The sequence below is a fragment of the Loxodonta africana genome, chromosome 11, assembly GCF_030014295.1.
Source record: "Loxodonta africana isolate mLoxAfr1 chromosome 11, mLoxAfr1.hap2, whole genome shotgun sequence".
In the NCBI taxonomy this organism is placed as follows: Eukaryota; Metazoa; Chordata; class Mammalia; order Proboscidea; family Elephantidae; genus Loxodonta; species Loxodonta africana.
In genome coordinates, this window is record NC_087352.1 from 24,267,589 (window position 1) to 24,288,750 (window position 21,162).

General features: G+C 55.8%; 1 protein-coding gene across 7 annotated transcripts in view; it reads right to left on the reverse strand.

Annotated features, from left to right (window-relative positions):
* The window catches only part of PPP6R1 (protein phosphatase 6 regulatory subunit 1), a 29,584-nt gene extending 8,719 nt beyond the window's left edge, over positions 1 to 20,865 (reverse strand). For 2 of the 7 annotated variants that reach the window (XM_023543584.2, XM_023543585.2), the window contains exons 1-10: positions 11,774 to 12,575; positions 6,587 to 6,819; positions 5,505 to 5,691; positions 5,253 to 5,390; positions 4,929 to 4,994; positions 1,429 to 1,541; positions 1,238 to 1,351; positions 486 to 648; positions 250 to 402; positions 7 to 141 (exon numbers count right to left, since the gene is read on the reverse strand). In XM_023543584.2, the coding sequence (XP_023399352.2) occupies positions 7 to 141; positions 250 to 402; positions 486 to 648; positions 1,238 to 1,351; positions 1,429 to 1,541; positions 4,929 to 4,994; positions 5,253 to 5,390; positions 5,505 to 5,691; positions 6,587 to 6,819; positions 11,774 to 11,803 (1,332 nt within the window). In that variant the 5' untranslated portion in view covers positions 11,804 to 12,575. Of the gene's footprint in view, positions 1 to 6; positions 142 to 249; positions 403 to 485; positions 649 to 1,237; positions 1,352 to 1,428; positions 1,542 to 4,928; positions 4,995 to 5,252; positions 5,391 to 5,504; positions 5,692 to 6,586; positions 6,820 to 11,773; positions 12,592 to 15,308; positions 18,950 to 20,297 lie in introns of those variants that run through there. The other 5 variants (XM_023543581.2, XM_023543579.2, XM_023543580.2 and 2 more) reach the window with 5 other exon arrangements.
* Positions 20,866 to 21,162: the final 297 nt, after the last annotated feature.

Consider the following 21,162-nt stretch of genomic DNA (forward strand, 5'->3'; position numbering starts at 1 on the left):
ACTCACGTGTTTGACGGCAGGATTAGGGACAGGGGTCTCGGGGCTGCTGTCAGGAGGGGGTCCTGCACTCAGCATGGCGCTCACACACATTTCCACTTGAGCATGCAGAAAGTTGTTGAAGACATAGCGGAAGAAGAGATCCTGTGGCGGGGGAGGGGGGACACAGAAGCAACCACAGGCTGGCACCCAGAGAGATGTGGTCCTTGTCCCAGGCACCCCGCCATCCTGGTCCCTTGGCTGTCCCTGTACCAGCATGGTGTTGGGCACACCCAGTGCCAGGAGCTCCTGTGTCAGGGCCATGTCGTTGGCGCTCAGGGCGCTGGCCAGGAGCTTGACCACATGCAGCCGCGTGTTCCCTAGTGGAGGGTCCAGGCTGCCCCACGTCGTCTGTAGCGGCTCCAGCTACAGGAGTACGGGACGCTCAGTTTCAGACCCCCAGATGCCAGGACCCCCTCTCAGCACCCAGGATCGCCTACCCAGCCCACCTTGGGTGGCTCAAGCAGCAGCTGGTGGAAGTGGGTGAGCCGTGGCCGCAGGGCATGCAGGGCACCAATGCTGGATGCAGGGCTCTCCAGGGTGCCCTGGGCCAGCAGCTCCAGCTGCCCGTCTACGCTGCAGAAGAAGTTATTCATGGTCATGGACTCGGACCTACAGCAGGGGACAGGATCGAGAGGGCAGTGGCTGCCGCGAGCCAGGCTCATGAGGAGCTGGGTGGCTCATCCTGTATGCCTGCAGCCCTCTGGTCTGAGACCACAAGGCTGAACTGCCTGCTGGAAGGGGCTGCGGGTCAGCAGCGGGAGGGGGACGCCTAGCTAGGGGTGATGGACTGTGGCACACGGTTCATGGCAGCCTGGAGGCCCGGAGGTCTGGGTTCTATTAGAAGCCTCCACTGAGGCTTCTTATAGAAGAGACAGAAGGGCAGTGAGTAGGTGAGGGGTCCCTCCCAGGCCCTAAGCCCACCACTTGGCAGCCAGAGGCAGTAGGCTCGAATGCAGTTTCCTTGTTTGTAAAATGGGCAGGAAGACAAAGCCCTGAGATTGGGATGACTCTCGTGAAGGGTAACAGGAGCAGCTGCCGTGGATGGGGACATCACAGGCCGGAGACACACTACACAACGCTGGGTAAGAACTTCAGAAGACAGATGCCACAGGCTTTGCCCCCATGAATGGAGAGGGCAGCCCCAGGCTGATGGGGGGGAAGTGGGGATTTGCACGCCCACACTCAGGGTTGCCCTCACCTGGGCCTCCTGGGCTCCAGCAGCGTCAGCAGCACTTGGATCCCATTGACGATGACAGACTGGCTCTGCTCGCCTTCAAACATGTTGCTCAGAAGCTGCTCGATCGTCTCCTGCCTGGTGATGAAGTGGTAAGATGCAAGCCAGGTGCCCTAGGTCCCCCCAGGTCCCCCTCCCCATCCCAGGAGACGTACTTCTCAAGGGTAACCAGCAGTGGGTCGGGCTCCGGGCTGTCCTGCACCTGGATCATCTGCTCTCGGCTCAGACGGATGATGTCACACAGGGATTGGGATGCGTTGGAATGTTGCTGAGAGGAAGGGCAGAGGTGAGGACCCTGGTCTGAGCTGACTCACTGGTCCCAGCCCAGACTGCCCCAGGGACCCAGACGTGCTTCCTTGGCCGCTCAGGGACAGGGAAATCGCGCACTCGCAGTTTACCAAGCACCATGGGAAGCGAGACACGTGGACCAGCAGTATAAGTGCTACAAGGACGGACCACAGGCACCTAATACGCCCAGGAGGGAAAGATGAGCAGAGACAGAGGGAAACCAAGTAAGGCTTCCCAGAAAAACAGGCATTCCACACAAAATCTCTACACACGTGCTCCTAGCAACACTACTCACAACTGCCAAAAGCGTCCATCAACACACGAATGGATAAACAAAATGTAGTCTATTCGTACAAAGGAATACTACTCCACTATAAAGAAAAATGGAGTTTTGATACCTGCTATACGACATGGGTGAACCTTGAAAACATTATACTGAGTGAAATAAGCCAGCCACAGAAAACCATGTATTATATGACGTCGTCTAACATGAAATGTCCAGAAGAGGCAAGTCCGTAGAGACAGGAAGTAGATGGGTGGCTGCCAGGGGCTGGGGAGTAGAGGGAACGAGACTGCTGCTAATAGGCACACGATTTCTCTTGGGGGTGACGAGAAGTGTTTTAACATTGACTGTGGCGGTGGCTGCACAAGCCTGTGGACACAGTAGAAACCACTACACTGACTTTTTACATGGGTGAGGTATGTGGTACGGGAACTGTATCTCAATAAAGCTGTTAAAAAAGCAAAAAGGAGAACCGTTGTGGAAGTCCAAATCCAGTCCATGGCTCTGCCGCGGCCCCCACACACAGCCCCAGACATACCCCGGGCCCCAGCCGTGCTTCAGAGCCACCACAAGCTCACAGCACCTAGGACAGTGCCTGCTCACAGCAGATGCCCACTCCCACCTACGGAAGAGGCCTGAACTGGCACGCTCCCAGCCTAGGGGCTGACGGTAGGCAGGTAGGGCTGGGGACCGGCTGTGGGCCTGGGTGCAAGGGTACCCTGGGAGCTGGGTCCCTGCTCTGCAGGCCTGTGGGCCACATGGAGGCCAAGGCTAGTGCAGGGACACACTGCCTCAGGTGGGGGTCTGAGGCACTGGGGCACAGAGCAGGGCCAGACTCGAGGCCAGGAGAACAGACAGGCCGTCATGGAGGAACACTGAGGACTGGGAGGCACCGCAGGCCACACCCGGCAGATGAGGCCACACCTGGCAGATGAAAGGGCAGCCCAGGCCACAAGAGCTGGCACAGGCCAAGGTGGGAAGGTAGCTCTAGCCTGGCCTTGGGGAAATGTGAAATGCACTGCACGCCATGACATGAGTGGGCTGCAGGGGGCAGCAGTGAGGTGCCTGGGTGGGTGGGGCATGGGAGACAGGACCACAGAAGGATTCAGGAACCAGTAGGAAGAGGTCAGAGCCTAGGGTTAGGGGTCCTTTGGGATGCTAGTCACTAAGTTGGAAGTGACTAGATGGCAATGGGTTTGAGATGCTAAAATCAAGCCCCTGCCCCCTCAAGGGGTTAACTATGTCAACTTTCTGGTTCATAAAAGAAACATCTCCTGTGTAGAACCCCTTTTCTCTTCCATGTGGTAGAAGTACACAGATATGTGTGGTTCTAGACACTTCCTTGGAGCCCTAGCGGCAGTGGTTAAGGGCTCAGCTTCTAACTAAAAGTTCTGCAGTTCCAAAATAATGAATGTTGGAGAGGATGTGGAGAGACTGGAACACTTATACACTGCTGGTGGGAATGTAAAATGGTACAACCACTTTGGAAATCAATTTGGTGCTTCTTCAAAAAGCTAGAAACAAAACTACCATGCAGTCCGGTAATCCCACTCCTTGGAATATATCCTAGAGAAATAAGAGCCTTTACATGAACAGATATATGCATACTCATGTTCATTGCAGCACTGTTCACAACAGCAAAAAGATGGAAGCAACCAAGGTGCCCATCAGTGGATGAATGGATAAATTACGGTATATTCACACAATGGAATACTACACATCGATAAAGAACAATGAATCCGTGAAACATTTCGTAACATGGAGGAATCTGGAAGGCATTACGCTGAGTGAAATTAGTTGCAAAAGGACAAATATTGTATGAGACCGCTATTATAAGAACTTGAGAAATGTTTAAACAGAAAAGAAAATATTCTCTGAGAGAGGTATTCCCTAACTAGATAGTAGTCAAGAACTATTGCAAGTGAAGGGAAAAGACAACACACAATACAGGAGAGATCAGTACAACTGGACTAAACCAAAAGCAAAGAAGTTTCCCAAATAAACTGAACGTTTTGAAGGCCAGCATAGCAGGGGCAGGGGTTTGGGGACCATGGTTGCAAAGGACATCTAGGTCAATAGGCATAATAAAATCTATCAAGAAAACATTCTGTATCCTACTTTGAGGACGGGTGTCTGGGTCTTAAGCGCTAGCAAACAGCCATCTAAGATGCACCAATTGGTCTCAATCTACCTGGAGCAAAGAAGAACGAAGAACACCAAAGACACAAGGTATTTATGAGCCCAAGAGACAGAAAGGGCCACATAAACCAGAGACTACATCAGCCTGAGACCAGAAGAATGAGATGGTGCCCGGCTACAACCAATGACTTCCCTGACAGGGAACACAACAGAGAACCCCTGAGGGAGCTGGAGAGCAGTGGGATGCAGACTCCAAATCCTTGTAAAAAGACCAGACTTAACGGTCTGACTGAGACTAGAAGGACCCCAGAGGTCATGGTCCCCAGACCTTCTGTTAGCCCAAGACAGGAACCATTCCCAAAGCCAATTCTTCAGACACGAATTCGACTGGACTATAGGATAGAAAATGATACTGGTGAGGAATGAGCTTCTTGGGTCAAGCAGACACATGAGACTATGTGGGCAGCTCCTGTTTGGAAGGGAGATGAGAAGGCAGAGGGGGCCAAAGCTGGCTCAATGGACACAGAAATAGAGGGTGGAGGGAAGGAGTGTGCTGTCTCATTAGGGGGAGAGCAACTAGGAGTATACAGCAATGTATATATAAATTTTTGTATGAGAGGCTGACTGGATTTGTAAACTTTCACTTAAAGCAGAATAAAAATTCAAAAAAAAAAAAAGATCACAAAAAAAGAAAAAACAGGTCAGCAGTTCAAATCTACCAGCCGCTCTCTGAAAACGCTATGGGGCAGTTCTACTCTCTCCTATACTGTCACTATGAGTCGGCAATGGTTTTAAATACTTCCTTTGTCATAGTTAGGGGGTAGACCGAACGAAGCTGGTGTGAAGCATGGGCATAAAGGGAAAAGGCTGGGAGACTGAGAAGCAGCCAGTGTGAGGTACCAAGAAAGAGGAGAGAGGAGGGGACAGGAGTAGCCAGGCACTCACATTGTCGTCTTTAGACGGGTGGATCAGCTCGATCAGCCGCTGCACAATCTTCTCTTCATTGAGCCACTGAGGGTTAGAAGACAGGCATTAACTGTGTCACCCCTGGGCCCTGCCCGACATCTGACCCCTCACCACCTCTGGTCATCCTCCTTGTGTCACAGATGTAGAAGCCCAAGGCTAAAAGCAAAGGCCAGGGTGGGGCTCATGGAAAGGAATGGGATGCGGGGCCCTGTGGAGCACTTGGGGGGTGGGGCACACGGGGGCAGGGCGAGGGTGTGGCGGGGCCCGCAGGACATGGAGCGGGCACACATCAGCGCAGCTCACATTGACAACGTCCTGCCGCAGCTGGGGCCGCTCCACACAGGTGAGCAGACGCAGCAGCAGGTCCATGATGGCCGAAGTGCCAATGTGCTGCAGAAGCAGGTCCACAAAGTCATCCTTTTTGCGCAGGAAGGACACAAGCTGGGGACACAGGTAGACAGGTCATGGCAGCGCCAGTGACCCAAGGCTCCCCAGGACTCCCCAGCGATCCCATGGCAGCGGGGCAATGGCTGGCACAGAGGGAGGCAGGGGTACCTGGTCAGTCTTGCGATTGATGAGGATGCCCATGACCTTGCTGAAGAAGCTGGCCAGCAGCGGATTGAGGCTGCCGCTGCTCTGCAGAAAGCCATAGAGCCGGTTTAGGAGGGACTCATCAGCTCCCAGGGCATCGTTGATCTGGGGCACATCTGAGGTCAGGATCTCGCACGCCACACTTGGGTACCTGGGGAGGGCACTGGCTCAGAGGCGGAGCTGGGCACATGAGCCACCGCTCCCCCGACCCAGGGCTGCATCCACTGTGGTCCCGGGTCCAGCGCTGGGCGGACTCAGAGGAGGCTAGGGGGCTCGTGTCCAGGAGGGGCAAGCAGAGGTGTGGGGGTATACAGCAGGATCCGATAAGGGCAGAGACGGGGGAGGTGAGCGAGGCCATCCTCCCATCCCTGGCCCCACAGCACCAGCTCAGCCAACAGGTCCTGCCCTCCTGCCCCTGGAAGCTCCCTGACCCGATCCTACCTCCCCTCTGGGCTCTTCTTACTTCTTGCACTCCCCACTCCCTCAGGGCCCCGGAAGTCCTCTAACACCAGCCCAGTCCCTGCCTGCTCTGAGCCTGGCCACAGATCCTGTGATACCAATATGGCATCCAACCTCCTCAGCCCCTTCATGGTCTGACCCCCATCTATTCCTCACCCATGGCCACCACCATCTGAAGAGTCCCCCATGACCCAACCCCAGCTAGGAGCTCCTTCTCTCTCCCCTTCTCTGCCTCCAGCCTGTCCTGGCCCCACCTCGAGTGACTTTGCAGACTCATCTCCTCCCCTCTCTTCTTAAAACACCTGCGCTAATGATGTCACCCACATCTCAGAGCACTGGGGGGCACAAGAGTGAACACACGCGAACAGCTCGGAACCTTGCTGGTGCATGGCAGGTGCCCAGGAAAGTATGGTGGCCTGTAGAGGCCTGACAACCCAAAGATCCAGGGAGGAGCACTGGGGTCATGGGGGGTTCATGATGTCCCTGCAGGGGCCTAACACCCCAAGAACCCGGGGGGATATACTGGGAGCAAGGGTACAGCTCATGATGGAGGTACAGGGGGTATACCAGGGGGAGGGGGTGCTCACTTGTAGCGCAAGCGCTCCTCGCCACTGGCTGGTGGCTCCTGGGTGACCCAGGCCACCATGGCCTGCAGGTGGGGTGGCTGCAGCAGGAAGTCGAGCAGCTTGCGGTTGACGACCTTGCACTCCTGCAGCACGTCCTCCTCATCCAACAGCTCAGGTAGGCTCAGATCCTCCCGCTCCAGAAGCGTGTCGATGTGCGAGCTTGTATGTAGGTCAAACTTCCAGAACATGGCGCCCTGTGGACACCAGGCTGGGTCAGCGGACAGGCACGTCCAGAGACTGCCTGGATGCTGCCCACTGACACCCACTGGAAGTACACATCAGGCATGTCTTCCCAAACCAGTTCCAACCTGACAAGCTATTGTGCCTACCTGGGGGACCCAGAGGCTCTTGGATGCACTAGGCCTCCCACCTGAGCCTGGCCCTGCCTGGGCTCCCCTTCACCACACCCAGGAGGCCTTGCTGCTGCCTCAGGCTCTTCCAGCCCACCCACCTCCCCATCCCTGCCACAGCACCTCCCACCTGGACCACCCCTACAGCCTCCCCACAGCCCAGAGTCATGTCACTCTGAGGCTGACCATCCCATCCTCATTACGCCCCCCAGGCCAAGCTAAAAGCCCTGGGAATGGCCCACACACAAGCACCACAAGCAGAGTGAGTGGGAGCCCAGTGCCTCCGTCTGCCTCCACAAGGCCTGCTCCCACAGCCCCACATCTGGGTGGGGCAGGCCTGGAACCTCTGGCTCAGCACCAATTAGCTCCCATCTGTATTGGCTGAGCAAATTCAGACACCCTGTGAGAGCTAGCATGGCTACTGCCCGGCCCAGCTAACACCCAAAGTCATGTTCGAGGCAGGGACACGGGGGTGGGGGGGGCTGTGCGCCTCCATGCTGTGGCCGTTACCTGGATGCTTGCTACACACACGCACAAGAATATACGCACATGCATCCTACCCCTCCTCGCCCCACCCAGGACAAGAGCTACTGAATAGGGCCCGAAGGAACCCAGGAAGGGACAATGCCTCTGCTGGGAATGCCTCAGCAGGGAAAAGAGGGCAAACATGCGTCCCACACCCAGCTCTGACTCTGCCACCACTCTGCTCAGAATCCAACAGGGCGGGTACTCATTACGGAACGTGTCTTAGCGCCTCAGCCTGGTGCACAAAGGGCCAGTTCCCTCCCACCTCTGGCACAGGTAATGGAGGTACAACAGTGTACACCAAGCATAAGCAAGGTGCAGGTCTTGTCTTAAGCCCCTGATTAGTACTGATGCAGGGCCCCTCTACCCTGCCCACAAGGAAGTGAAGCCCGACCATGGGGAGGATGCTGCGATACGGCAGGGCGAGGGCTCCAAGGCCTCAGGTGGATGATGACTACAACGACCTACCAGTGCCTGCAAATCCCCTGCAGGCTGGCCAGTCACATACTCACACACATCAGGCAGCATTCCAGTATGACACGCCCCTCCTACCCCAACGGTGGTATTTGTCTGTTGATCTTTTACTGTATGCCAGGCGCTGTCTGGAGTTCATGCCCACTGCCCACTGAGGCAGAGCAACTGTGTTCCTGAGTTATAGTCGAGGATGCGGAGAGGCAGGCCCGTGGCCTCACCATGGCATACACGGGGCCAGGCGAGGGCTGTCAACTGCTTCCCCAAGCACTGCCTCTCCTGTGGCTGCTCAGATGCTCAGACCCTGTTCCCCTCCCAGATGCCCTTCCTCGAGGGCCCAGCCTGGCGGCCCTCCCCAGACACCAGCCTGACCACGGTCACCCCACAGAGACACCACCGCCCACTCTGCACAGGCCTCTTGCACCCCCTGCCACAGAAGGTGAGTCTAGAACCTTTGACCTGCCCTTTGATGGCCACCAGTACCCCTAGAACCAGAGGGCAGACAAGTGGCTGAAACCCAGCTGGGTAGAGCCCACAGGGAAGGGCTCTGCAGCCCATGTACCCTCAGCCCCAGACTCCAGAAGCTCCCTTCTCCCCTGCACACCTCATCTGCAAGTCTTAGGGCACACCGTTCAAAATGCCACTGGCCTCTTGCATGTCTCTGCTCTGACTGCCACCTCTCACCAGGACAGCAGCCAATTCACCCCTCGCTCATCCATGTCCCCCCACAGCTCAGGGCAGATCTGTACGGCCTGGAGATTTCAGGTTAAAGCAGTGACCTCCGAGGCCCTCCATCCCCTCAGTCCCACAGAATCACTCTGCAGTGCAGTGAATTACTTAATACGGCCCTTCCAGTCAGAGTCTTAGTAACTCCCATCAAATGACCAGGTAGGACTATGCAAATGAGGTGTTTGTAGCCCACCAAGGAGATTGGATAGTTTGCTAATATTGTAAACAAGACACATGGCACCCTTGTGAGTGGGTGGAACCATGCAAATAAGATATGTGGAACTCTCACATGGGGACTGGTTAGTTTTGCCATCCCGTTAGGCTTAAAGGGAGACAAAGGGAGAGGGAGAGAAAGAAAAAGAGAGAGGAACCGTAACACATGAGACAGAGAGAAGCAGCAGAGGCAGCAGAACCAGGACAGAGAAGGAGAGCTGTAACTCTGGAGATGGCAAGAAGTAGGAGCAGAAAAACGGTGGCAGGAGATGCAGCAGAACCAGGAGGCCACCAGGAGACAGCACAGTGGGCTCCCCAGCCCACAGAGCGAGAGAGCTGAGTATCTTTGGGCTGAGGCTTCTCGGTGGAGTGAAGCGCCCCAGGCACTTATTGTTGGAGCTAAAAGAGCTTTGTAACACTTGCCAAGGGTCAGAAAGAGGCATACCAGCACAGCTGGGAAGAGGCTGTCCTGACAGAACTGCATCCTGAGCATTCCTGGACCTGAACTGTAACCTGTTACTTCCCTAATAAACCCCACAATCGTGAGTACGGTCTGTGAGTTGTGTGGCCATTGCACCAAATTATTGAACCCAGTAGAGAAGTAGAGAGTGCTGTGGAAGGGATGGTTGATATGAGAATTGGCAAAATGATCGGAGGGTGGAGGTATGTCTGACCTCAGCCTCACAGGAATCAGCGTTGGGCTGTTGATACTGAAGTCAGACTAACACCATTTTTATACACTCTTACTTTACAAACAGTCCTGATGAGACAGGCTGTCTGGTTCTTAAGCCCTGCAGACCACAGACTAGAGGAGAAGCTAGGAGGGGCGCTGCCAGAGGGCAAGGGGTACCTCGATGATGTGAAGACACAGCGAGAGGACACTTGAGAGCTTCCACTTCCCCACTGTAGGCCTCACAGGGACCCGTATCCGGTAGTACCCCATACCCACCCCTCTAACCTGTCACACCCCAATCCTACGTGGTCCACTTTTCCCAACAATCACCCTAAAACACAAAATAAAGGAGCACTGCACTTTTGACCCTGTAATGGCTCCTTCTCATGGCCTATATACAGAGACGAACCTCTCTGCATTCAAGACCCCAGGGCTGCCACCCACCTCTCCAGCCTGTCCCTGGATGAGCCTGTGCAGAGTGCTCTTCTACCCCCCTACCCTCTCTGGGGAGCACCCTGCCCCCTTTCTTTGCCTGGCTGACATCTGACCTCCACAGTCTGGCCCCAGGAGGTCTCCCCGACAACCCTGCTCACCCGCTGCAGGCCTAGGGTCCCCTGTGCTCCCAGGTCCAAGTGAGTTCCCACAAGGCCCTTCAAACAGCGCTGTCCTGCTGTTGCTATTTGGGGCGGGGGGCGGGGTGTCTCCTTGAAAAGCACCCACTGCATCGTTTCGCTGCCCCCAGCACGATACCTGACACATGAAGGCCTCACATGTCTGAGGGATAGGCACTCCCCACGCAGTGTGCCAGGCAGGCAGTGGTGACAGATGCCACAGTGACAGATGCAGTGGCTATGGTGCCCCACGCAACCATTGCTGAGGATGTTGCGGCCATTATAGCTCCGTTGCTTCCCATGACCTCCACCACTGAAGGGGTGGCTGACCCTGTCTTACAGATGAGAAAACTGAGACATACCCAGACACATGACCTGTCCCTAGGTCTCAGGGCCAGCAGGCGGTAGAGGTGGGGACTGCGCTTGGTGCACAGCTGAGGCCCAGGACCAACCCAGGACCTCGTCAGAGCTCAGTGCACATCTCTAGAGCAAAGGAATACAGAAGCCACATCCCTCCCAGCACCCTTTGCCTGGTGGCTTCTAGTGACAGGCAAGCCCCTGTCACAGAAGAAGCCTGGTTCCCATGGACAGCAGCTTTTCCCACCTGCACTCCACCTGTCTTCACTGACCCATCAGGCAGCTGAAAGCCACTCAGCCACTAATGCCTCCACAGCCTGACCAGTCCTCAGTGGGCCCCACACTGTACCACAAAGGCACCAAGCAAACATGCTCTAGGCTCAGGAAGGAAGACTGTGGACGCAGGCCCCTCACTCACAAGCCAGCCCCGTGACGTCCTTCTCCAGTAGAAGGCCCAGGGAGCATGCACTTGACAACACACTTTGCCCCACCCCACCTGTCTACTCACTCACCGTTGCTTGGCCACCACCATCCCAGCCACGGCACCAGCACCCCTGGTGGCTCAGACCACAAACCCAGGAGCCCCCTTGAGTCTCCTCGGCCCCTTGCCCATGCAGATCCATTACCAGAACCCACCCCCTTTCTCTACCTGCATGACCAGACCCTATCATCTCCCTGGTCCCACCTCCCCTCAGCCTTTCTACATCCTTTCTACACACAACAGCCTGACAAACCCTCTTGAAGTGAAACTCAATGTCCTGCCTCCGCTCCAACCCTCAATGGCTTCCCATGCTCTTAGATAGCACCCCAAACTCCTGCCCAGGCCCACCAGGCCCGTGAGAGCAGGCTCCTCCAACCTCCTCCCTGCCACATCCCCCCCTCACTCCAATCCAGCCACACTGGCCACCCTTTCTGCTCTTCCTGGCTCCCTCTCAGGCACTCTGCGCTTGCTGTCTGGCCCACCTGGATGTACCAGTCACAGGTCTCTTGTCCAGCGAGGAAGGCCTGACCACCCTTGGCCACAGCAGGCTCCAGCCCACCACTGTCCACTTGCTCTATGATGGATCCTAGGACCCATGTCACAATATGCTCAGCACTCACCATTGTGTGCAAGTCCCCCATTCACTCCTGGGAGGCCAGCCCCACGCACAAGAATGAAAGCCACCCTAAGTACACGCTCTGGCGGAGCAGCTCTGACACCAAACAGAACCCCTCTCACCGTGCAATGTGAGCTTTCAGAGGGCGACATCAGCACAGAAGCTGGGGCGTGAAGGATGTTCACAGATGTCAGACGCTCAGAGACACCCTGTCTCCCAACAGCCACATTTCTCACAAAGCCCCTGTCATGTTTAAGGTCAGAGGTTAGAGAGAGATCTGTCCAGTCACCGATGAAGTGAAATTGCTCCTACTGAAGGGGTTTCCTTAAGGAACAAGGAGAGGGGTGAGAGGGAAACCTAGGCAAGTGGAGAAGGCCTGCTTCCCCTCTGTGAGCTGCGCCGGCAGCTGAAGGGCCGAGGGTGTTTGGTTCCCTGGGTGCCAGTGTTCCCGCTGCAGTGACGATGAAACCAGGGCTGCTTCAAAAGAAGAGAAGGCAGCGACCCTGCACGTTCTCTGTGCGGTAGTCACTCCTGACTCTGTGCAGGACGTTACCGCACACACCTCCATCTCACTGGGTGGGGAGGGATATAGCAGGGCCAACTATTAAGTGCCAGCACCCAGGATAACGAGACTCACAGACAGCCTGGAGTAGGAGCAGAGGGGGATGGATTTCCTAATCTGTACCTGGGGCCAAAATACCCTCACATCGAAAACCAAAAAACCCAAACCCATTGCCATCAAATCGATTCTGACTCATAGTGACCCTACAGTACAGAGCAGAATTGCCCCACAGGGTTTCCAAAGAGCCCCTGGTGGATTTGAACTGCCAACCTTTTGGTTAGCAGCTGAACTCTTAACCACTATGCCACCAGGGTTTCCAACCAAGCACAGTCCCCATCTCCACTGCATGCTGGCCCTGAGACCTAGGGATGGGCCATGTGCCTGGGTACATCTCAGTTTTCTCACCTGTGCCCTGGCCAGCCACCCCTTCAGTGGTGGAGGTCATGGGAAGCAGTTGAGCTATAATGGCCATGACATCCTCAGGGCAACAGTTGCTTGGGCCGCTATAACCACAGCATCTGTCACTGTGGCATCTGTCACCACGGCCTGCCTGGCACACTGCGTGGTAAGTGCCCACCCTCAGACACGTGAGGCTTCCATGTGTCAGGCACCATGCTGGGGGCAGCGGAACAATGCAGTGGGTGCTTTTGGGGCTGCAACCATGAATAAGACACCCCCCGGAACAGCAGCAGCAGGACAGTGCTATGTAAACGGCCATGTGGGAGCTCACTTGGGCCCAGGAGCACAGGTGACCCTAGGCCCTCATCGGGTGAGCAGGGTTGTCAGGGAGGCTTCCTGGGCCCAGCCCGTGGAGGTCTGATGTTAGCCAGTCAAAGAAAGGGGGCAGGGTGCTCCCCAGAGAGGGCAGGGGGGTAGAAGAGCACTCTGCACAGGCTCAGCCAGGGAAAGGCTGGAGAGGTGGCTGGGCGGCCCTGAGGTCTTGAAAGCACAGAGGTTCGTCTCTGTGTATAGGCCATGAGAAAGAGCCACTATAGGGTCGCAAGTGCAGTGCTCCTTATTTTGTGTTTTAGGGTGATTGTTGGGAAAAGTAGACCACATAGGATTGGCGTGTGGTGGGTTAGAGGGGTGGGTATGGTGTACTACCGAATATGGGTCCCTGTGAGGCCTGCAGGGGGGATGTGGGGGATCTCAGACTAGAAGGGAAGCTGAAGAGGGGTCCTCAAGCCTCACATGGCAGCCACCAAATCAATCTCAACCCTGCCGATGCCCTAAGAAAACCATGCCATGAGAGGCAAAAAGCAGACTCTCAATGTGAGGAGAACACAGCTCTCTGTGCACTCGAAGGGGTTTCCACACCAGAGACAGCAAGAGGAGAGACAAGGAAACTGATTCCCAGAGGAGTCAGAGGATCCCCTACAGGTGAAGGAAGTCAGTCACAAAGGCCACATATTTATGTGAATTGTCCAGAATAGATAAATTCAGAGACAGAAAGCAGATTAGTAGTTGGTGGGGGCTGGAGGACAGGGAGATGATGAATGAGTGCTAATGGGCACAGGGTTTCCTTTTGAGGGGATGAGAATGTTCTGGGAGTAGACAAAAGGGGTGGCTGCACAACATGGTGATTGTACTACCTGCCAATAAACTGCATATTTTAAATAGACAAATTGTACCGTATATGAATTCTACCTCATAAAATTGTTACCAAAAAAACAAAACAAAAAACAAAGCCACTACCCCAGGTACCCTGGCAAGGCCAGGCTCAGTCCTCCCTGCTCAATAGTCAGGTCACCCCGCAGTGGACCAAACACCAGCTCGCTGCGCAGAGCTGAAGCACAGGAAGGGCTCACCTGGGGAGCACATCCAAGGTCAGCCCTCCTCATCCCTGAACTAAGCCACCCTCCTCCACAGAGATACGGGACAAGAAACAGGACTAAATGATACCTGGAGAGAACCCATGTGCCTGTACCTGGCACTTGCCAGCACCTTATCTTGTCTCCATGTCAAGACAGCAAGGTAAGGCATTACTATTATCCCATTTCACAGATGTGGAAGCAGGGGCCGGGCAGGGGGTAGAGGCCCACGGAGCCAGGATTCTGCATGGTTCCAAATCCCTAGCCCCGGCCTCTTTACACTAGGTAGACATTCTCACAGCTGAGGTTCCCGCGCATTTCATTTCTTCTTTTTTTGGGTGGGGGGGGGGTGTTCACGCTCATTTCTAAAGCTCCTGGTTATCGGGTACAGCTTGCTGCCCCCACCTCGAACCTCTTGCCCTCACTCCACCTTCCCACCTGCCTACATAGCCTGGCTTTCCAGAAAGCACAGGTGGGAGTAGGCGTGGGGAGCCACAAGACAAAGCAGGGTGTGCAGGCAGTGTACAGCGCTAGGAGGGAGAAAGCATAGGGTCTGGGATCCAGGGACTGGCTTGAACTGGCACTGCACAACTCCAGCCAGGCCCTTAACCTCTCGACCTCAGGTGGCCCCTCTGAAAATGAGGTGGCTGGAAGGATTCAATGTGATCACATGGTCAAACATTGGCTCTCAAGCTCTAAACAGAGTGGAGGTGCAAACACAAACACAGGAAAACAGAAAAGAAACACTTTTCCTCACCACAAACTCTCAGTCCACTCCAGCCTCAAGTCCTGACTCTCAGCCCCCACCTTCCAATTCCATAGAGCTGGTGGGGAACCTGGGTCCAGCACTGACCATCTTTGAGCCTCACTTCCCCCATCTGTTCAATGGGGACACCTAGCCTCAGGAGGCGCTGTAGTGAGCACCAATGAGGTAAGGCTGGTGGTCTTGTCCCTGTGGCAGCCCCCTCCTCAGCCTGTCTCTAAGACCACGATCCTTCCCAGTACTGCACCGCAAGGGTGGGAGGAGAAGGAGACAGTCACTATCCCAAGGCTGGCCATGCTACGAACAGACAAGGAGGAGAAGGGCACGCTCCCCTTCTTACTAAGCAACTGAAACACTTCTCTGCACCCCCACCCCCATCCTTTGCAACTTTCAGCAACTTCTAGAAAGCGGAAGTGACTACCAATGGTTTTCAGCAACCGTTTGAAAACCATGACTCTGGCTGTAAACGGAAGAAGGGGGATTTATAAATGAGAAAGGAGGCCATGAAAAACGAAAACTACCTCTGTAACTCTCCCTCTGCCAGGTCCTCACCATCACCTCTCGTTCCTCCTCCTGCTTTGTTTCCTGAGGCCTTCAACACCAGCTGCCTTTCTTCTCTGGAGCCTGCAGGCCCTGCCCCAGGCTCAGGCAGGGCCTAGCTACAGCTCCCAAAGAGCCGTCCCGCTGGCTGCTGTAGTCCAAACACAGCTCTGGCTGCCAGGGAACCCAGCCGATTCTTCCCCACCACCCGTCTTTCCTGCCCTGGCCCCAAGGCACCCGGAAGTGGGGGTGAAGGGCCCAGAGGCCGCTGGGAGGGCCTCCCAGGACAGGCCACCTGAAGGGCCCTATGCCTCGGCAAGCGGGATCAGAGGGCAGAGAAGGCCAGTTTGGGCCTCAGGAGAGGGCACCGCAGGCCACTCATCCGCCTCCACTGCAGAGATGACAGGCCCACGGGCTGCCGCTCTAATTAGAAACTGGCTGGGCAAGTCCAAGTGCGGGGAAGAGAACCTGCTTGCAGCGGACGGCAGCCTGGGCCCAGCCCCTTAAAGGGCCCGGCGGCAGCAGGGCAGCTCAGAGGATGGCAGGAGAGCCTCCCGCCAACTTCCCCCTCACCCAGCCAGCACCCAGGGTCTGAGGGGAGGTCAGGTCACCCGATGCCAATGCCAGGACTGGAAGGGGCTTCCCATGGGATGGAACAACGACCCCAGCAACTTCCAAGTTAGGGCCCATGGGGCTGCCACCACCCTGGCAAGGTAGGCATCGGGGACAGCCACTAATGAAAAGGGGTCACTGAGGCCAGAGGAGCAAAAGGACCTGGCCAAGGTTACACAGAATGACAAGCTGAGACCAGGCTGGGGCTGGGAGCCTTGAGGCTTTAAAAAGCCTGGGGACGGGGGTCATTCCCCGTTAGGGGGTACCTCCCCTATGCCTTCTGGATCACACCTTCCCAGGGGAGGTGCCAGCTCTGCCTGACCCCAGGGGATGAAGAAATTGGGAGACAGAAGCAACTGCTGAGAACTGGTAGGGGGGATTCCAATGTTCACATTCTGGACTCATCTCTTGCATTGGCCACGGGTTTGGAAAAAAGACAAGATCAAAGAATATACTCTAAGACGGAGAGCCCTTGGAAAAGCAGAGCGGACAGAGTGCTACAGCCTCAGGAGCCTCCAGGGCAGTTAAGTCAGGAAGGTCTGGGTGCGGCAAATCTCACCTGCCCAAACTCAATCTACAACAGGTGGCAGAGCACCACTGGCCTCTGTCTCCCCATCTATGAAACCCCTCACAGGGCTACCATCAGGCAGCACTTCCCAGCGAAGGACCCACAAAGCTGGTGCTCAAAGGAAGACACTGGGTTTGGGGTGGGAAGGGGATTATGTCCCCCAGCCAACAAGCCATGTGCCAGGCAGTTGGGGAAGGCAACCCACCGGAGCCTCCAAGCCTCTCACCTCTCTCTTGCTGCAAGCCACATGGCTCTCAAAATTCAGCCGCACGCATCCCTTCCTCTCTGCCCTGCACGTGCAGCTCCCTCTGCCTCTCCTCTAGTTCTCTGACCAGGCACCTCCTCCAGGAAGCCACCGCCCCCCCCACGATATCACTGGGGGCCTGTGTCCATGGCCACCCCTCAGCCAGCACCTGGGTGCTCAGTGATGCAATTTGCCTGTTTAGTCATCCGTACGCCCTTGAAGGGGCTGGTTCCCCAGGACCCAGTGCAAGGCCAGGCCCAGAGAAGAGCTCAGAGCACTTGCTAAATTAGCAAAGGCTAAAGTCCAGAGGGGGAGGGTGAAGGTCCCTGGGTGGTGCACACAGCTGGGTTGGCAGTTTGAACCCACCCAGTAGGTACTGTGTAAGAAACAGGCCTAGCAATCTGCTTTAATAAAGATTACAGCCAAGAAACCCTTCGGGGCAGTTTCTACTCTGTAACACATAGGGTTCTCCTAAGTCACAAACCAAAGACAAAAACAAAATCAACATCAGCGGGGGAAGATGATCTGCTGAGGTCACTTGACCAGAGAGCCTGAATAAAAAAATCTGAGGGGTGGAGGACGAGGGGGAGTAGATATACCTCAAACGGAAAGCAACAGTAGCTGGGCCAACAGAGGCTAACTACCGAAAAAAAGAAAGGTAAATCCAAACACATGATGATGCACAGAGCCACACAGCCACTGACAGATAGTAAAAAAGTAGATAAGCCCAACTACACCCAAACAAGAAATTATGGCTTCCCCACCTTGGCGCTGTTAACATTTTGGGCTGGTTGATTCTTTGCCTCCCACCACCTGTCTGTCAGCTTGTCGTAGTACAGTGGCCTGCATGTTGCTAAGATGCTGGAAGCTACGCCACTGGTATTTCAAATACTGGCAGGGTCACCCATAATGTACAGGTTTCAGTGGAGCGTTCAGGCTAAGACTAGGAAGAAAGGCCTGGTGATCTATGTCTGAAAAGTAGCCAACGAAATCCCTATGGATCACAACAGAATCCTGTCCAATACGGAGCTGGAAGATGAGCCCCCTAGGTTGGAAGGCACTCAAAACACACATTGGCCACAACTACGGACTCAAACACGCCAAGATCATGAAGATGACATAAGGCTGGGCAACATTTCATTCTTTTGTACATGGGGTCGCCATGAGTTGGAGTCAACTGAACAGCAACTAACAACAATCCTCTGTCATGCAGAGCTATCCTGTCCATCCTAAGATGTTTAGCAACATCCCTGACCTTGACCCGGTAGAGGCCAGCAGCACCCTCCCCCTAGTTGTGACAATCAAAAATGCCTCCAGATGTGGCCAAGTGTACCCTGGGGCACAATCACCCCCAGCTGAGAAATGCTGCAATAGATGATCCCAAGCCAGATATAATAATCACAGGAGCAACTGATCCTGGAGCAGCTTCTTTACCTTGCATTCTGCTATGAGCTTCTACATACGTCAAGCTTAACCCCTGGAACAACCCCATGAGGAGGGCACTTTGTCCCCACTCTACAGATGAGGAAGAGAAGGCACAGAGCTTCTGATCAGCATGTCCACAGTCACCCCACTAGCAAGTTGGACAGCCAGAACTTGAACCTAGGTCTGTCCAACAAAAGAGCTCACTCTAAACTATTAGCCTTCACTGCCTCCCAAATGTGGTGTAAAACTCCAGAAAACAAGTCACGTGGTCTCATTTAATTTACACAAAATGATGCTGCAGTAGAAAAAAGCTTTAAAAAAGAGAGAACAGAAAAAATAACATTTTAAATAGAGCAAGTAAAACCAACTGCCATTCCACGTGGTAAGTGCGTGTCCCAGGGTGTGGTGGCCGTTTCTACATGTACATGTTAGCGTACAGGATATGTACACAAACCACACACGCTGTATTCTCCAGATAATTCTGAGTCACTGCCATTGTCACCTTGTGAGAGCTGAGGTGGAACCTCTTCCTCAAGTTGGCTGCAACCCTGCTGCAGTTTTGCTAAGCTCTAACCAAGTCCCACATCTGACAACACACCTTCCTTTCCAGAAACATCTTGCTTTCCAGGCTGGTGTAAATGGTAACGCCTGTGTCCTCAAACAGGAGTGTGTGTGTACATGGTACAGGAAGGAGCAGGAAGGACCCTCGCCAGAACACCACCTCCAAGGTAACCAGCTCCAGCTCTAGGTGTTTTGCCCACTCCCCCCAACATATACCCTCTCTCAGACCCTCCAACACCCCCACCTTCACGTATCTGCACTGGTTGTTCCTTCCACCCGGAATGCCCTTCTTCCCACTCTCCATCTGTCAACTCCCACTCAACCTTCCTCGACAGAAAAGCCACTGGCTTGGCCAGTCCTGCCAGTCCCTGCCCCTCCCTGGGCTCCCGCAGTGGTGCCCTGAGTTACCTCTATCACCACACACAGTAATTGTGACTGCCCAGCTCTGCCTTTGTCTCCCCAGGGACCCATCCCTCCTTCAGGGCAGCGTCCCCTCTCTGGGTCCAGCACCAGTACCCCACCCTGCCCTCAGAAGCAGGCCTCCTCTCAAAAACAGGACCCGCCCCAGAGAACGCGGGCTCCCAGATCCCTCCTCACAACCAGAAGCCAAAGACCACCACGTACAGGGGACCCACAGCCAGGGTAAAGGGAAAGCGCCACTACTTTATGTCCTGAGCCCAAGGATCAAAATGAACAGGGACCAGTGAATCCAGGAAGGCAGGAAGGAGGGCAAAGGCATGACGCAAAAAATGGGGGCAAGAGAGAAGAGTCTCAGTAGTAAGAGATGGGGGTGCCTGAGGAGACAGACTACTGAGGGGGGCAGGCTCAAGGGGGAAGAGACTGGGAGCGGGGGTGAGTCCCAGAGAGGAGTAGGTATGGTGGAAGGGGGTGGGTTGGAGGGGCAAGTGACTGGGGCAGGAGGAATGAGTACGAGAGGGAAGGAGGGGATGAGGTGAGGAAGAAAGAGACTAAGAGACTGGGGGGATGGGAGAGAGGAAGAAGAGACTGGGGGATAGGTGAATCTGAGGGAGGAAGGAGGTGACAGAGTGGCAATGAAGCAGAGTAGGGAGGGACTATGAGACTGGAAGGACCTAGGGGGAAGGAAGAGGTAAGCTGGGGATGAGCTGGACGGAGAAAAGATGGGGGGGGGTGAGTCTGAGAGGGAAAGAAGGTGGTGGGTGGGTGGGTGAGAAAAGAAGAGGAGGAGAATGAATCCGAAAAAGAATAAAAAGATAGTGGTCTGGTGGTGAACCACAGGGGAAGAGACTAACAGACTGGGGAGGCCGAGTGGGAAGAGGGAGGTGGGCTGGGAATAGGCCAAAGAAAAGAAATGGAGACTTTAGGCGAGACGGTGGACGCTGAGGTGACACAGACTGGGGGGAAGCCCAAAGAAGGAACGGAAGAGGCCCGAGGAGAAAGATGGGGGGTGGCCCGGACAGGGAAGAGACTGGGGAGCCCCGAGGGGTACTTTGGTAAGGCTCTAGAGGGCCCGGGGCGGGGGGAGCGGAGACTCGGGAGGCCTGGACTCCGGGGAAGGGTCCCGGGATCCGGCCGGCTCACCTGCTCGGGGGGGCGGCGGCTCCTCGCACTCGGGGCTCATCGGGGCGCCCCCCCCGCCCCGCTGCAGGCGGCTCCGGCCCCTGCTCAGGGACCCGGTAAGTGGGGGCGGGGGGCGACGCAGTGGTCTCGCGGGGCGCTCGGTGCGCAGGCGCTTCAGTCGGGGGTTTGCGCGGCGCGCACGCGCCCTCGGATCAATGGGGGGCCCCGCGTGCCTAGCTCCGCTGAGTTCGGGGGTAAGCGCGGGGTTCGTTGGGTGGGGAAGTCACGGGACCCGCGCAGGCACCTCCGGGGTTCGACGATTGAAGCCGCGGGCAGCGAGCTGGGCTGAGAAGTCTGAGCGAGGGAACGGGACGTCGCCCCGGTTTCCTCAGCCCTGCACCCCGTGGAAAAGCAGAGGGCAGGCGGGGAAGATGTCCTCCTCTGTGGCCCCAAGGCACTGCGGAGCGGCCACCGACGGAAGCCGAGGCCCACTTCCTCAACCCTCCTTTCCCCAAACCAGCGGAGGTCCGGGGCGTCTGCACTCCGGCTACTCCGACGCCCAGCCGCTCTCCACCACTATCCCACAATCCCCCGAGCGCCGAGAACGCTAGAGGCCCCGCCCTCCCGCGGCTTCTCCGTGCGCAGGTGCGCCGCGGCCGCGCCCCGTAGTGCGCATGCGTGTCGGGCCCAGGCGTTCCCCGCCCCGCCCACTCGGAATGCCGCTGCTGTCACAGCCCCGTTTGCGCCAGTTTCTGCCAACGGTCTCTCCCCGGATAAACCCAGGCGGCCCGGTGCGCAGGCGCCACTGCAGCAAAACCAAACCCAACCCACCGCCGTTCAGTCAGTTCCGGCTCTTGCCGACCCTATTAGACAGAGTAGACCTGCC